At 36.7% G+C, this 16,921-nt stretch overlaps 1 protein-coding gene and 1 long non-coding RNA gene across 2 annotated transcripts; one reads left to right on the top strand and one right to left on the bottom strand.

The window, feature by feature from the left end:
* Window positions 1-461: 461 nt before the first annotated feature.
* On the bottom strand, window positions 462-1,827 carry LOC106329459. Its single transcript, XR_001267821.1, has 3 exons — window positions 1,755-1,827; window positions 1,573-1,683; window positions 462-853 (listed from the first exon to the last, which is right to left on the bottom strand). It is a non-coding gene; the product is annotated as an uncharacterized LOC106329459 (long non-coding RNA).
* A 9,201-nt stretch (window positions 1,828-11,028) lies between these two features.
* Window positions 11,029-15,408, top strand: LOC106334615 (probable LRR receptor-like serine/threonine-protein kinase At5g59680). The gene is made up of 13 exons (XM_013772930.1): window positions 11,029-11,110; window positions 11,175-11,715; window positions 11,939-12,417; window positions 12,650-12,794; window positions 12,893-12,964; window positions 13,100-13,171; window positions 13,254-13,322; window positions 13,422-13,594; window positions 13,684-13,937; window positions 14,044-14,170; window positions 14,254-14,319; window positions 14,398-14,587; window positions 14,686-15,408. The coding sequence occupies exons 1-13, from the start codon at window positions 11,029-11,031 to the stop codon at window positions 15,083-15,085; spliced, it is 2,670 nt and encodes an 889-aa protein (XP_013628384.1). The 3' UTR covers window positions 15,086-15,408.
* The last annotated feature ends 1,513 nt before the right edge of the window (window positions 15,409-16,921 follow it).

Raw genomic sequence — 16,921 nt, 5'->3', positions numbered from 1 at the left:
ACACAAGAGGGGAATGGAGAGAACTAGAAGAGAAAGTCTCCGAGGTATTACTGTGGACTCTGAGTCTTGTTCCTTGGAGTTAAAGGATGAAGAAGGGGAAGACACGCCTCTTCCATAGAGAGGAACCAACGAGGAGATGACAATGTTGGATTTGCAGACAGGGCAGCTGTTCTGGTGGTGGTGATCAATGGAGACAGAAGACAACTGAACATGTAACCACTTGTAAATGCAAGGCCAGCAGAAAAGGTGTCCGCAGAGAGTGACCACCGGATCAAGGGATTAAAGCAACAAACTTTCATTTCAACAAAAGAACTAAGAAAATGATTATATGCTAAATCATGATCCTTTTGAGTGACCACAAAGACTCAGACTATACAGTTGATTGTTGATTGTTTGAACTTGTGATTAGAACTAACCACACCAAGAAAAATATTTGGAAACTAGATTAATACCAAAGCCGTCCAAGGTTTACAAGACAACAGACTGAGTCATACTACTGCAGTAAGCAAACTAGGAATAAAACGACCAAACTGAAAAAACACCAAACCAAAAGAGAAAAAACAACACATACGTCCGTCCACCATACGACTTACGTCCAGTACCAAAGTGAAAAGCATAGAGCCAAACTAAAAGGTGAGACTACCTTCAACCACATTCAAACGCAGAGCTGGTCCTCTCTCATCCCACACATGCTCCCCAAACACAGCCCCAGTCCTGTCGTCAAACGTGCATTTCTTTGGTGGTTCCATTCTTGCCGTATAGCCTCTCGCTGTCAACTGATCAAAACTCAGCACGTTCTCCTTCAACCCAGGAACGAAAAGAAAACTTGATGTCGTAATTCCAAACCAAGTTCCTGTTAAGCAGAACAAAATCAGAATACCACTAATCCAAACTCAATATATCATATCGTCATTTCCTAAACAGAGTGATCGATATTCAAAGCTGAGTACTTGTCGTTTCAGTTCAACAAACTTCCTCAAAGCTAATCATTTTAAGCCTGGAATTGCCTCAAGTGTGGAAGTCTGGATGATCAATGAGACGGAACCGCTGAGCTTTGGATCAATAACCAGACACTTAGCTTTAAGGAATCATTTCAAGAGGTGTTTAAGGTTTTTGCACAAATATTAAGAAAATATAAATTTTTATGAAATTGTTTTTGGTTACATAAAATAATATTAAATTAGACTAATTCAACCAATAAAAAAAAAGATTCAGTATTTTATAATTGGTCAAAAATTTCAAATGATATTAAATTTCATTTAGAATTGTGAGAACATCACTTATTTTGAAACAAAATCAAAATCCTTAAATACCAATTAAACTGATACGGAGAGAGTATACTTAGTTGCAACGTCGACCCTGATAATTTGGGGGTCTTAGACCAATTAGTAAAGATTTCAAAAATTTAGGGGCCTAAATTTTTTTTTTTTTTTTAAATTTGAGGGCCAAGAAGAACGTTTCGTTGTATATATTATTTCCTTAACACTTAGTTCCACGAATCTACAACCAAAAGGCACCAAAGAGAAAGGACAAGACATTAGTTCTATTCTGAAAGTTCTTATTTGTTCCTACCCAATTGATAATTGATAACAAGGACCAAGCAAGACATTGCGATTCGTATCCAAGAGAGTAACGAGATTTACGTCTTTAAGCAAGTTTACGAGCTCCCTCTGAGACTTCTCCCTGAATTAGAATTGAGCAAACATATGAGAGGAGAAGGAGAAAACCATTCAAAGTGTTGACAAGGGACTCACCTAATGGATTTGAGATTGAGAGGAGCATTTTTCTTTTAAGAGCATTTTTCTTTTAAGAGCGGGTTCTTCTCCCTCTTAATTAAGAGTTGTTCCTTACATTAATATTTTCTTTTCTTTTTTTTTTTAATTATAAAATATCTTAAGAAACACTTTTAAGAGCCCCAGATAATTTTACTCTGAGGAGAGAAGAGAGAGGGTGCTCTCAAACGACAACACAAAAATCAAAAGTAAGAACATGCTCTAATAGCTGTCATGATGCTATTGGTTTGATTTTATTTGTGTTAATTTAATTACAGCATACAATTATATTATTTTTATAATTAGAGAACAGTTTGGTAGAAATTTTATTGTTGCTGATGCTCTTATGTGTTATTTATGTTTTCTACTAGTTTAATATAATTACTAGATTTTGATCCGCGCTTTGAAAACGCAGGTTTATCTTTAAATTAAATAAATTGTTTTTACACAAATTTTTAAATAAGATAAAATATAGATTTGAGCATATTTATCGGAAACCAAGAAACCGAACCGTACCATAAAAAAGAAAATTAAACTGAATTTCATATTTAACCGAGCGGATCCAATATCTCTAGAACCAAAATACCAGGACAGAACCAAAAACTAAGAGTATCCAATTTTTTAAAATACAAATTATATACCAAAAAATATTAGTTATATTTAATTTTGAAATAGCCAAATATCTAAAAATATTATTTATAAACCAACTTACCCAAAAATCGAATTACCCAATTTTCTTAGAAATATTAAAAATTATCTGAATTATTAGTATTTTGTCCAAACAACCTGAATAACCCGATATTTAAACTAACCAACCCGAATTATCTAATATTTTTATTATAAATCTGAAATGACCAAAAACTATATCGAACTGGAAACAAATTGGACCCGGATTTTTTTTGGATATTAACTGGTTCCTAACTTTGGCACCCGAACCAAGCAGAAACCAAAATAACTTAACTGAAAGCAGACTATACTTTGTAAGTACCTGAAGAATTTCTAAATTTACAGAAACTAAAATAACTTATCTGAAAGCAAACTATACTTTGTAAGTACCTTAAGAATTTCTAAATTTCTAGAAACACAAAGTAGAAACCAAAAATGTGATTAAACTTCTCATATACTTTTTATTAGTATAAATAAATTAAATAAATTATTTGATTTTTCATATAAAGTAAATACATTGTATTTATGTTATGAATTTTAATTTATGAGTTTTGTAATGAGCATATTAAAGTTACATTTGTGAGTTTTAAAATTAATATGAGATTTTAATCATTTTAGTTATATTATTATATTAATATAACTATGTAAATAGATGAAATTTCTTTTTTTTTTCAGGTGAAATTGTTTTAGGATTCTCTTACACTCTCATATTGTGTATATATATATACTAACGTGTGTTGTACACTATTAGTCTATTATAAATGTATTTGTTAATGTCCCACACTGAAGATTAGCCAAATAAAAATGTCACACGGTTAAACCATTTTGTAACGGTTTCCTCGCTTTTAATGAGATAATTTTTAATAAATAATTATATGCCATAAGAATCAAAACAATCGGTAATGTTTTGTTTGAATTAATTGTAGGACCAAAATAATAACTAATAGTAATAGTATAGATATTAATTAGATTTAATTTTATTTAACAGCTTTTAAAGATTAATGATTTCAATTACAGCTTAAACTAAGTAAGAAGATATTGAAATTGAGTTTACTTGGAGATGAACAATGTTTTATTTCTTATTCTTCTTTACTTTCGGTAACCAATTATGATTATCGTCTCTCAAGCCACAGGGCAGTGAACTAAAATTCAGAATGACAAAAGATCAAACATATGTTGCAACACATATCATAGTTATAATTAACCTTTACCAAGTTTCGGCTTTCACTACTTTAAGACCTTTCTTATACCTATTAATCGTAGCTTTGATATCTATCATTTTCAAAAGATCAGGTTGATCACCTCTCACAAAGTATTCCTACGTTGTAAGCAATTTTATGCTTCTGCTTTAGCTTTCATTTGCTTTAGAACTTTTCTTAAACCTATACAACATAGCTTGGACATGCATTTTCTTCAAAAGCGCAGGTTGACTTCTTACGTCTAAATTCTAAAGGGTTGCTATTGATTACTCTAACTGTTACTATCCTCTCTCACAATAACACATGTCTGGTTATCTTCCAACATCGGTTCAAATTCAAACCCAATCCTAGGGAGCCTTCTTTACCTCTCGTTCTTTTGGGTAAACACGGTGAGAGATTCAGAGGAAACCCTGGTTTTTCCTACTTGAGAAACATATAAGACCATTGCTTTTTTTATGCTTCTCCATGTGGTATAACTTACATTTTAGTTTATTATCTTGTTGCTCAAACAGTTCTCGTTCCTCCTCTTGTTTTTGTAACTCTTCAAGCAACCCCAGTCACTCTATCTGACTATTCATTTCTTGTTGCTCTCAATCCGTCAATGTGTTATACTGAATTTAGAGATTAGGTAGAGTCATTGTTAACAGGTTTGCATCTATGAATTTTCTTAGATAAGATGAGTTTCCCCTCCCATGAAATCATCATTCGCTAACTCCCACTGCTGATCAGTGTTCTAAGACCCTACAAATATAAGTCCAGCAAAACTTAAACCATAAGGAAGATAGATCACCTAAATCACAGAAAAAGAAGAAGTCAATACTCCCAAATTCGTATTTTAAAAAAGTTACAAAAATCTAAATTCAAGTAAAAGAGGGGAAATCCCTCGAATCTATGAGAATAGAATAAGATGATCTTCTCGTGATTTCTAAAGGCAATTCAATATGATTGATTCAGCTGGGGATTTAGGTTAGAAACTTTCACGGGATATTTCGTGAAAATGATTAACCTTATTTTGTTGATGATTTGGATTTTCGATGTGCATTTTGATATCTTCAAAGCATGAACTTTTGATTTCTGATGATTATGTTTTGTTCATTTTTTTTACTCATAAGTCATGTATAATCTGGAAATATCTTTGCTTGTTCGTGAAATTAGGTACCAAAAAAACACATGACTTGATAAAATGTTAGTTTAATAAAATGGGCCTTGTGTAACGTTATGGAATCTCTTTGGTATGTCACATGATATATTGGTGTAATAAATGAGTTTGGTTAAACTATTTAAGTATAGTTAGAGAAATATAAAGTAAAACCAAAAATTATAATTACTTAGTGAAAGGGTACAAACAACCTTTATAAGTAGATTTATCAAGACTGCTTCCTTTTTAATAGAATAGATTATTTTTTTGAATGAAAGTTTCATATAACTATTACGATAAGAATTTTTGTTATGTATATATATATATGATTTGTTTGTAAATATAAAAACAAATATTACAAACTAGTTTTTAAATCAGATCTACCGTATCATACACGCATTTTTACGTGCGTTATGGTGCTATGTCTAGTGGCTATTGCAGGCTTTGCAGCCAATTTTCTTGATAACGACGATTGAGCATTAGTATCCTCTTATTGTTCGTCTTACGTCTTGCATGGAGAAGTACTAGAAAACACATTGACTTACAAAGTCTTTCTTTTTGAGTTTTCTGTTTTGTATTTTTGCTCTTATTTCTGTAAGTGGTTAAGTTCATGTAATTCCAGTCTCAAAACTAGTCTACTCAAAACCATGTTCCGCTAATGTAGAGGTGATGTACCAACAACATAAGGATCTCCATCAACCAAAAATAGCTTCCATAATCTCGCTTAGTCTATCGGAATTGGACAAAAAAATTAGAATGAAGGTTATTAATTAAACAAAAAGGAGTAATAATAGTAACTGGATGTAACAAATTTAATTTGTTAATAGCATCTACGTAATTGACATTTTATGGGAATTAGTATGAAACAATAAGTAAGGGCCCATTAGTTTCTCCATCCGTATGAACCATCTCGATGGAGATGAGAATTTTGTTCGTTTAGACATTAAAAGTGCAACTCATCTGAATGGATCATCCAGATGACTTTCAGAAATTTAGGCTTAATTTTAAAGTTCATTCAACTGATCCAATTTGGACCATTTGGATGGAAATGGTTCATTCAATTTGGTATAATGTCTATTATGCCCCTGATGTAATTCACAAATTACAAACATAAACATAATATCATTTTGTCACACACGAAAACTGACAAAACCACAAAAAAAAACATTTTTCCGCGAAAACCTAAAATCAAAATTTTCACGCCAAAACCCTAAAAATGCATTTCCGTACAAAATTACAAAAACGTGTTTTTCCGCCAAAACTGCAAAAATATCTTTTCATGCCAAAATCACAAAAACGTGTTTTCACGCCAAAACCCCAAAGCGCATTTTTCCGCCAAAACACAAAAACACGTTTTCCCACCAAAACCACAAAACGTGTTTTCCCGCCAAAACCGAAAAATGCATTTTCTCATCAAAATGCATTTTCCACCAAAACTGCAAAACGCGTATTTTCGTGAAAACTGCAAAAACGCACTTTCCCGCGAAAACCGCAGAAACGTGTTTTCCGCCAAAAACGCATTTTCCCGCGAAAACCGCAAAAACATATTTTCCGCCGAAACGCATTTCCACGAAATCCGAAAAAACACGTTTTCATGCCAAAACTACAAAAACGCGTTTTCACGCCAAAAACGTTTTTTCACGCCAAAACGCAAAAACGCGTTTTTCCGCCAAAATCGTAAAACGTGTTTTTCCGCCAAAACCAAAAACGTGTTTTCCCGCCAAAACCGAAAATCTCGTTTTTCCACCAAAACCGCAAAAACGCATTTTCCCACCAAAACCACAAAACGTGTTTTCTCGCCAAAACCGAAAATTGTATTTTCCCACAAAACCCGAAAAATACGTTTTTCCGCCAAAACAAAAAAAAATGTGTTTTCCCGCCAAAACCTAAAAACGCGTTTTCCCGCCAAAATCGAAAAATCTCGTTTTTCCGCCAAAACCGCAAAATGCTTTTTTTCGCCAAAACCAAAAAAATTATCCCCCCCCCCAAATCGAAAAAATCTCGTTTTCCCGTCAAAATCGAAAAATCTCGTTTTCCGCCAAAACCGAAGTTATAGTCGGTTTATTATTAATACTCTTTTAGTTTGAAACTCTAAAGTTTTTTTTTTTAAATACATGTTTATCAAAAAAAAAAATTTGTTTATTAGAAGTTATTATTGTAGTAAATTTTAGATATGATTAAATCAAGACAAACTGGCGCAGCACAAGGGATAAAGAAGAGGTTCGTTTAGTCTTAGGAATACCCGAACGTCGACTGAACTTTGAGTTTCGTTGATTCGAGAAGAATGGCCGAAATCAAAGAGAAAAGATGAACTTCAAGTTCTTTAGATTATTATTATTAGCGTCCCCTCTTCTCACGTTACAAGCTTGTATATATACAAGACTCAAATCCCGAATACTACTAAGATAAGGACAACTTAAATAAAGATAATGACGTAATCCTAAGATAATGATAAAGCCCAACTAACTAGATAAAACCAAAACGTAAAGAGTCGGTTCCCTCCATACACGAAGAGTAATGGCGTGAACCGCAAGGCAAGTAAGGATGCGCTGCATCACAAGGGTATTTTGGTAATTTGTTTACTAAACTCATTTGGATGAAAATAAATAAACAAACATAAAATTCATTTAGATGATTCATCTAGATGAACCATTTGGATGGACAAACAAACAATCCCAAAAATCTGAATGGATCATCTAAATAGATCGTACAAATGAATCATCCGGATGGAGATGACAGATGATGAAACGAACAGCCAGTGTTTTATTGCGTGAACATTCTTGGAAGGTAATACTAAGCAAGTTGTGCGTCGCTCCATTGTTCTTGATAATGATGTTCGAACATTGGCATCCTCTTAATTATCTTGTTTGCCGTCTTGCATGGTTAAGTTTCCACTACAAACCCCCTTGGACTTGACAAAGTTTTTTCTTATATATTATCGTATTATCATCCACAGACCAGCGTGGTTTCTTTTTTCCTTTCGAAGTAAGGTACTATGGAGATATCTCTAGCGCTTTTGTTGGTCCTAGTTGCCATTTCAGACATCATACATCTTGTTCAAGCACAGAGCCAGCCAGGTAATGCTAGTCAACATGTTTGTACTTAACCAGTTCCCTTTTTAACAGTCAAATATGTTAACAGGGTTTATTAGTTTGGACTGCGGACTACCTGCGAATGAACCATCTCCTTACAGTGAGTCGAAAACTGGATTGCGTTTCTCTTCGGACTCAAAGTTCATCCAAACCGGAGAAATTGGTAGAATCCAAACAAATCTAGAGAATCCCTTGAAGCCATACACGACGCTGAGGTATTTTCCAGAAGGAACACGGAACTGCTACAATCTACCCGTCGACAAGGGAAGGAAGTATTTGATCAAGGCTTGGTTTAGATATGGAAATTATGATGGTCATGACATTAAACCCATGTTTGATCTGTATATTGGACCAAATCTATGGGCCACTGTTGATATGCAAAACCTAGATGGAAATAGTACAAGTGAAGAGATCTTACACGTTGCTAAATCGATCTGATGCTGAATGTCCCTGAGCGGTGGTAGCCCTAGAGGTAGCTCGTGAGGAAAAATATCCTCATATTCATCCAGCAGACGAGTGATGCTAGGGTCAACGGGGTGAAGTGTCGTTGTTGTCGGATCAGTTGCTATTAGCGCTATAGCGAATCTCTCATCCTGAAGCTCTTGCGTGAACGCAGCATACGAACAGAGTAATACCGTATTGCTAGATCCTGTTCCTTCCACCAAGTGTTGATTTGTTGCTGGTGCGATCTTCGGCTGTTCCGGAGGGAGGACTTGGTTTGGAAGCAACACAATGCGACGATTTTCAAAGAAGAAACTGTAGACATTGCTTCGTCCACTATGGGAGACGTCTCTGTCGTACTGCCAAGGCCTTCCCAACAATATGTGACTGACGTCCATGGGAACTACATCGCAGTAGATCTTGTCCTTATAGTGCGCTCCAATCGATAAGGAAACCAGGACTCGATGGACCACTCTTATCGCTGATCCTTCTTTCAGCCAGACCAACTTATATGGTGACGGGTGGTCAGAACGTCGTAATCCCAACTTGGTAACTGCTTCCTCAGAAATCACATTGCGACAACTGCCCGAGTCTATGACGTAACGGCAAATCTTCCCTTTAACGGTGCATGTCGACGTGAAAATATTAGTACGTAACCACGGTTGGTCATCTTGTCTCATCGGTGCGAGACAAACACGTCGTAACATTAACAAAGTTCCTTGGTCGCCTTCGTTGTGATCATCAGTAATCTGATCGAGCAGGTCGTCCTGTTGCTCTAACCCGTCGTCGTCCCACTTAACATCATCCGCCAACAACCCACGACGCGTAGCGTTAGGGCATGCTGTTTGTCTGTGACCCTGTTCACCACAAGTGAAACATCGCAACGCATTAGGGCGAGTGGAACGTCGGAGTTCTTCCGTTGGTAACGGTGTCCGTGTTGTAACGGTGGCTCGCTGACCATCCGCCGCTTCTTTGGTGTTTGGCGCTTGTGCCGTTGAGTCGCCTGCAGGTTGTTGAGAACGCTGTCGTGCTGAATTCGTCCAGCCTTGTGAGGTTGATTTGAACTGTGACTCAAATGCAACAGCTCGCCTATGAGCCTCAGCAACCGTGAGTGGGTCAAACTGCGACATGGCGTTCTGTATCTGCGTCCTTAGTCCACCAATGAAACGCGACACCAATTGGATTTCACTGTCAAAGACCTCAGTACGAGTCAGTAATAACGTGAATTCCTCAGCATAGTCATCCACGCTGCGAGATCCCTGACGCAAGTTCTGGAGTCTGTTGTACATAGTACGGTCGAAATTGTAGGGTAAGAATGCTTTGCGAAGCACTTTCTCAAGCTTGCTCCAAGTATTGATGTTTGATTTTCCTGCCCGAACTCGCGTTGCCTTGACTTGCAACCACCACGAAGCCGCTTTACCCCTGAATTTTGTTGCAACGAGCGCAACCTTCCTCTCTTCTGGGACTCGTTTGAATTCTAATAACTCTTGGACTGCAACAAGCCAATCCAACAGTTCCTCTCCCCGGACGCCTCCGTGGAATTCGGGAATCTCTACTTTGAAACCCATCTCCCAGCTTCTGTCCTCACGATCCCGATTCGGCAGGTTCATTCTGTTGCCTTGTCGAAGTTCTTCCTCTGCAAAGGGGTTATCCTCCACTTCGGTTGACTCCTCTTCAAAGAGAACGCGCCTCCTATCACGATCACGTTGATGCTGGAGTACTGTTTCCGTTATCTCCCTAACGGAGTTTTGAATTGTCACTTGAATGTTTTCTTGCATATCACGAAGTGTGTTACGCAACTCCTCCCATTCGTTCAATGGGAACTCATTGGTGTTGGTGCGCCGTGGAGCCATTCTGACAACCAAAAAAAATTGTTTCTGTTTTAGGTCGGAAAACGTTCTTGCTCTGATACCAAAACTGGCGCAGCACAAGGGATAAAGAAGAGGTTCGTTTAGTCTTAGGAATACCCGAACGTCGACTGAACTTTGAGTTTCGTTGATTCGAGAAGAATGGCCGAAATCAAAGAGAAAAGATGAACTTCAAGTTCTTTAGATTATTATTATTAGCGTCCCCTCTTCTCACGTTACAAGCTTGTATATATACAAGACTCAAATCCCGAATACTACTAAGATAAGGACAACTTAAATAAAGATAATGACGTAATCCTAAGATAATGATAAAGCCCAACTAACTAGATAAAACCAAAACGTAAAGAGTCGGTTCCCTCCATACACGAAGAGTAATGGCGTGAACCGCAAGGCAAGTAAGGATGCGCTGCATCACAAGGGTATTTTGGTAATTTGTTTACTAAACTCATTTGGATGAAAATAAATAAACAAACATAAAATTCATTTAGATGATTCATCTAGATGAACCATTTGGATGGACAAACAAACAATCCCAAAAATCTGAATGGATCATCTAAATAGATCGTACAAATGAATCATCCGGATGGAGATGACAGATGATGAAACGAACAGCCAGTGTTTTATTGCGTGAACATTCTTGGAAGGTAATACTAAGCAAGTTGTGCGTCGCTCCATTGTTCTTGATAATGATGTTCGAACATTGGCATCCTCTTAATTATCTTGTTTGCCGTCTTGCATGGTTAAGTTTCCACTACAAACCCCCTTGGACTTGACAAAGTTTTTTCTTATATATTATCGTATTATCATCCACAGACCAGCGTGGTTTCTTTTTTCCTTTCGAAGTAAGGTACTATGGAGATATCTCTAGCGCTTTTGTTGGTCCTAGTTGCCATTTCAGACATCATACATCTTGTTCAAGCACAGAGCCAGCCAGGTAATGCTAGTCAACATGTTTGTACTTAACCAGTTCCCTTTTTAACAGTCAAATATGTTAACAGGGTTTATTAGTTTGGACTGCGGACTACCTGCGAATGAACCATCTCCTTACAGTGAGTCGAAAACTGGATTGCGTTTCTCTTCGGACTCAAAGTTCATCCAAACCGGAGAAATTGGTAGAATCCAAACAAATCTAGAGAATCCCTTGAAGCCATACACGACGCTGAGGTATTTTCCAGAAGGAACACGGAACTGCTACAATCTACCCGTCGACAAGGGAAGGAAGTATTTGATCAAGGCTTGGTTTAGATATGGAAATTATGATGGTCATGACATTAAACCCATGTTTGATCTGTATATTGGACCAAATCTATGGGCCACTGTTGATATGCAAAACCTAGATGGAAATAGTACAAGTGAAGAGATCTTACACGTTCCATCATCAGACTCGCTGCAGATTTGTCTTGTTAAGAATGAGGGAACTACACCGTTCATATCATCTTTGGAATTACGGCCGTTGGGAAACAATTCTTACATCACTCAGTTTGGTTCTCTCAAGCTTGTAAGTCGAGGATATTATACCACGTCAAAGAATTACATAAGGTAACCTAACTTCAAACAAACTTTGTATCTTCTTAGTGCTCTGTTTGTAGGTGCCGTTATGCTTATGTTTCTTGACGTGATGCTCTGTTTCCTCTTTCAAAGAAAGGACTATTCAATCCTCGACAATAAGTATACAAAATGAAACAGTCCAGGCGAACTAATTAAAATGATCATATCATATCTTATTTAGTTAGTTACTAACGAATATCGTGCCCACCCTTAGGTACCCGGACGATGCATATGATCGGCTATGGAGTCGGCTTTCTCCGTCGTCGTCGTTGACCTACATATCCACCACTAGCGATGTTTCTGATGGTGGAAATTACAATATACCAAAAGCCGTGGGACAAAAGGCTGCCATCCCCACTAATGCTAGTCTGTCATTGCTGATTCAATGGACTCCAGAAAGTTCTAATGACCAATATTACGTGTATTTACACCTTGCAGAGATCCAAGACTTGCAGGCCAACGAAACCAGGGAATTTTCCGTGTTCTTAGATGGAAATAGGTTATCTGACCCGATAATTCCTAAAAAGTTTGAAATAACAAGTATGCAGAGCCTAAACCCGAGAACGTGTGGAGGAGAGGAATGCAGTTTGAAGCTGACAAGAACACAGAGGTCTACTCTTCCACCTCTACTTAACGCTTTTGAAATCTATAGAGTCATCCAGTTTATGCAACCCGAAACAAATGAAACTGAAGGTACGTTTTTGTATGTTTTAACAAGATAAACACAACAAGTTGTATTAATTTAGCTACATCCAGATCTAAGATTTTGGCACCCCTTGACATTTAGTAAGAATTTTATTTTTACAAAATTAAAACAATTTCAGAATATCTTCTATATATATATATATTATATTTTACAATTTTGGAGGTTAATATCAATGTTTCATTGGGTTATGCTGATTTTAACTTATAATTTGTATGTCAGTGGTGGCTTTAAAAAGTATCCAAGACACCTATAAATTGATTAGAATCAACTGGCAAGGTGATCCATGTGTCCCTCAACACCTTATGTGGGATAATTTAACCTGCAGTAACACAACTATCTCCAGACCACCAAGAGTTACCTCTTTGTAAGTCCTAACTTCGCTAGTGCACACACATTCATCAAAATCTGTTAGTAATCATATGACCATCGACCCTTTACATGTCGTTTTTAAATTTTCACCAGAAACTTGTCTTCTATTGGTTTAACTGGAACCATAGCAGCTGCCATCCAAAACCTTACGCAGCTTGAAAAACTGTAAGTATGTTCACTGAATGTTGAAGGCCTTTTTTCTTGTGCAACACTGAATGTTGAAGACAAAAACCTGTTGCTATATGGATAATAATTAAATTAAAGAATCCCTGTTTTCTTGTTCTATAATGTAAACTTTAGGGACTTGTCGAATAATAACTTGACTGGAGAGGTGCCGAAATTTCTAGGCAACATAACACCGTTGTTGTTCATGTAAGTTTCTCTCAACATGCTTAGTGATGAGTTTTCACCTCAAATCATGTTTGCCCACGTGAAGGATTGCGCGTTTTCACAGAAACTTAAGCGGGAACGATCTCAATGGTTCGATACCTCAATCGCTTCAGAGTAAAGGCATAGAGCTACTGTAAGAATTATTCATACTATCAAATCCTTTTTCCATATGAGATAACTTGAGCTTCCCTAAAACCTAAGCTCTAAACCATAAACCTTCGTTGTCTTGTAGTCTTCATGGAAACCCAAGGCTTTGTCAGACAAAATCATGCACAAAACCACAAAGCAAGGACTTTCCGGTGGTAATTGTTGCAACTGCGGCTTCTGTGATCATTCTCATTGCCGTTTTGGTTCTTGTTTTTGTTCTTGTTTTCAGAAAGAAAAATCAATACACTGCTATGCAAGGTAACTCTCACCTAGTCAGTAAACAGTTAAGGCCTCACTCTCATGCGAGCACTCTTGTTTACAACTCCTAATGTTTCTCTAATCCACAGCTCTACAGATGCCACCAAATATGCCGGCAGTGGTGAACATTGAAAATGCTAATTCACACGAACCGTTAAATGAGATTAAAAGGAGAATGTTTACATATTCAGAGGTCATTAAAATGACAAATAACTTCCAAAACAGTTTAGGTAAAGGAGGGTTTGGCATGGTGTATCATGGTTTTGTAAATGGTTCTAAACAAGTGGCTGTTAAAGTACTCTCTCAATCTTCAACCCAAGGCTATAAAGAATTTAAAGCAGAGGTATTCATCTTTATGAAATCTTCTCAACTTAATTATGATATGTTTCTCGCATCACAAATGTTATGGATACAATATATTGTTGACATGATATTTACTGTTGCTTTAGGTTGATCTTCTTCTGAGAGTGCACCATACAAATTTGGTGACCCTTGTAGGGTATTCCTACGAAGGAGATCACTTGGCTCTCATCTATGAGTTTTTAACCAATGGGGACTTAAAACAACATTTGACCGGTAATATCTTGCTACTGACTTCACGTGTAGCATTAGCGCTTGCAACTCAAAAATTCAAACGGATCTAACTATCTAGCATACAGGAAAAAGAAGTAGACCCATCATTAACTGGAGTAGTCGACTAGGAATAGCTTTGGAGGCAGCATTAGGTTCGTACTATTAAGTCAAACATCATGATACCATTGGGTTTACATAAATAGGTTAAAATAGATGATACCATTGTATAGGATTGGAGTACTTACATATGGGATGCACACCGCCCATGGTTCATAGAGATGTCAAAACTGCCAACATATTGCTAGATGATAATTTCAAGGCCAAGCTCGCTGATTTTGGGCTCTCAAGATCTTTCCAAAGTGGAATCGGATATCAGGATTCCACAGCAATTGCTGGTACTCCGGGATACCTTGATCCTGAGTAAGTATTATTAGTTTTGATATACACACATAAAAATAAAGCTTGATCTTACACTTTCTTAACTGTTAGAAAATATATACTATGTTGGTGTCTTGTAGATATAACCATTTAGGTCGATTGGGTGAGAAAAGTGATGTCTACAGTTTCGGGATAGTGTTGTTGGAGATGATCACAAATCAACCTGTGATTAGCCAAACGTCTGAAAATTCTCACATAACAAAATGGGTGAGCTCTAAGCTTATCTGTGGTGATATTATTGAGATTATGGATCCAAACCTTCGCAAGGATTATGACTCTAATTCTGCATGGAGAGCTGTTGAGCTGGCAATGTCATGTGCAAATCCTTCTTACTCAAAACGACCGTCCATGTCTCAGGTGATTAACGAGCTAAAAGAATGTATCATGTGTGAAAACTCAAGGTTAAGTAATAATCAAGGCTTGGAATCTCGAGCAATAAACATCGGCTTGGACTCTTCGGTAGTTCCTAAGGCAAGATAGGTTCTAGTGTTTGTCCACTTGTGGTACTAATAAAGAAAGCAATAAATCGATAATTAGTTCAATTTTAGCAAAATTTGTAAACTAGTAGAAAATTTGTAATTTTGCTTTGGCCCCATTGACATGTTCAGATCTTATGCTCTGTTATTTTGGTAATTTTGGGTTCTTTATGTGTCATGAGTACCACGAACAGGTCGTTGTGTCTGATATCCTTGTCTTGTCGTCTGGCCTTGAGCCTATTTCTTGCTTGGTTACCTCGAGAGAGGAATGTAGAGGCTGATACTTTGGCAAAGTGTACCTTGAATGTGTTTGTACCTTTGGGCGTTGGGGAGACTTTTAATGCTCTCAACTAACTATCAATTAAAAGTTTGTGTTTAAAAAAAAAAAGAGTACCACGAACAGGTCGTTTTGCTTTAACCATCGGCATTTCAAAGATCATCTTTCTGTTTTAGACTTTTAGTTACTTTGTGCGTGTAACACGTGTTTACTCTTGAGTTCCCTGAAAGTTCACAAATTGAAACTAACTTGAGAAACATATACAGAGAGATCTACAAGATACTTTTTGCTTGAACATCTGAAACAAAACTAGGTCTCTCAATCCTGAAAAGTTCTTTCATACTACTGCACACCAAATTCTTGATAAAGATGTTTAAAAAACAATTACCCAATTGAAACGCATTTACTCATTCTTTTCATTGACTTAAGAAAGTCTTTGTTTTGCTTTCTTATTTGATTTGTTGATATAATCACCTGAACAATGGTTTTCTACTTTTCTTTTATTTTTGCCTTTGGAAAAATGAGGATAAGAAGAGTTCACGTAGGCTTTTGTTTACCCTAAACAGAAATATCGGCCTTGGAAAGACGTTCAGTTAGTAATGATTCTTATTACTACGTTCCTTGAATCATTTCTTTCGGAGCAGTTTCGAGATTCACATAAGGTTAGACACTTTTTCACAACCATCTGTTGAGATCTAACCTTTCTAGTTCATGCTCAACCATCACCTGACCAACTTAACAAATAAATGGGTGGGATTGATTTACAGCCATAGATTTATTGCAATTTTGGACGGCTTAGATCTAATGTTATAGATCATGACAAAACTGATATATCTCCTATACAGATCTAATGTTATCCTGATTTTATTAGACTCATCCCTGTTCCATTGTCGTCGTTTCTTTCATTTTTTTTTTTCTGAATCTCTACAAACCAGAAAAATTTATCATTAATCTGTTGGTTTCACAAATCAGAAAAATCTAATGGGTAGAGAGAGCACTTGACTTACAGAGAGGAAGGAAGAAGATGAGTTGTGTGTTGGGTTTTTCCCTCATTAGCCCAAGACCCAAGAAGCCCAAGAAGAAGAAGAAATATCTAGAGAAAAATGGAGAAGGATGAAGAAGTGTGTAGAAAAGGAAGTGTGTAGAAGATGAAGTGTGTAGAAGATGAAGTGTGTAGAAGATGAAGTGTGTAGAAGATGAAGTGTGTAGAAGATGAAGTGTGTAGAAGATGAAGTGTGTAGAAGATGAAGTGTGTAGAAGATGAAGTGTGTAGAAGATGAAGTGTGTAGAAGATGAAGTGTGTAGAAGATGAAGTGTGTAGAAGATGAAGTGTGTAGAAGATGAAGTGTGTAGAAGATGAAGTGTGTAGAAGATGAAGTGTGTAGAAGATGAAGTGTGTAGAAGATGAAGTGTGTAGAAGATGAAGTGTGTAGAAGATGAAGTGTGTAGAAGATGAAGTGTGTAGAAGATGAAGTGTGTAGAAGATGAAGTGTGTAGAAGATGAAGTGTGTAGAAGATGAAGTGTGTAGAAGATGAAGTGTGTAGAAGATGAAGTGTGTAGAA

The sequence above is a fragment of the Brassica oleracea genome, chromosome C3 (assembly GCF_000695525.1).
Source record: "Brassica oleracea var. oleracea cultivar TO1000 chromosome C3, BOL, whole genome shotgun sequence".
In the NCBI taxonomy this organism is placed as follows: Eukaryota; Viridiplantae; Streptophyta; class Magnoliopsida; order Brassicales; family Brassicaceae; genus Brassica; species Brassica oleracea.
This window is presented reverse-complemented; position numbering and strand designations above follow the sequence as displayed.

What these genes read in the sequence shown, in the direction of transcription:
- LOC106334615 (XM_013772930.1), top strand. Translation starts at nt 11,029, where the DNA reads ATGGAGATATCTCTAGCGCTTTTGTTGGTCCTAGTTGCCATTTCAGAC. An exon ending in AGTAAAGGCATAGAGCTACT is followed by an intron (nt 13,323 to 13,421) that starts GTAAGAATTATT and finishes GTTGTCTTGTAG; the next exon opens with TCTTCATGGAAACCCAAGGC. An exon ending in AGCTTTGGAGGCAGCATTAG is followed by an intron (nt 14,320 to 14,397) that starts GTTCGTACTATT and finishes ACCATTGTATAG; the next exon opens with GATTGGAGTACTTACATATG.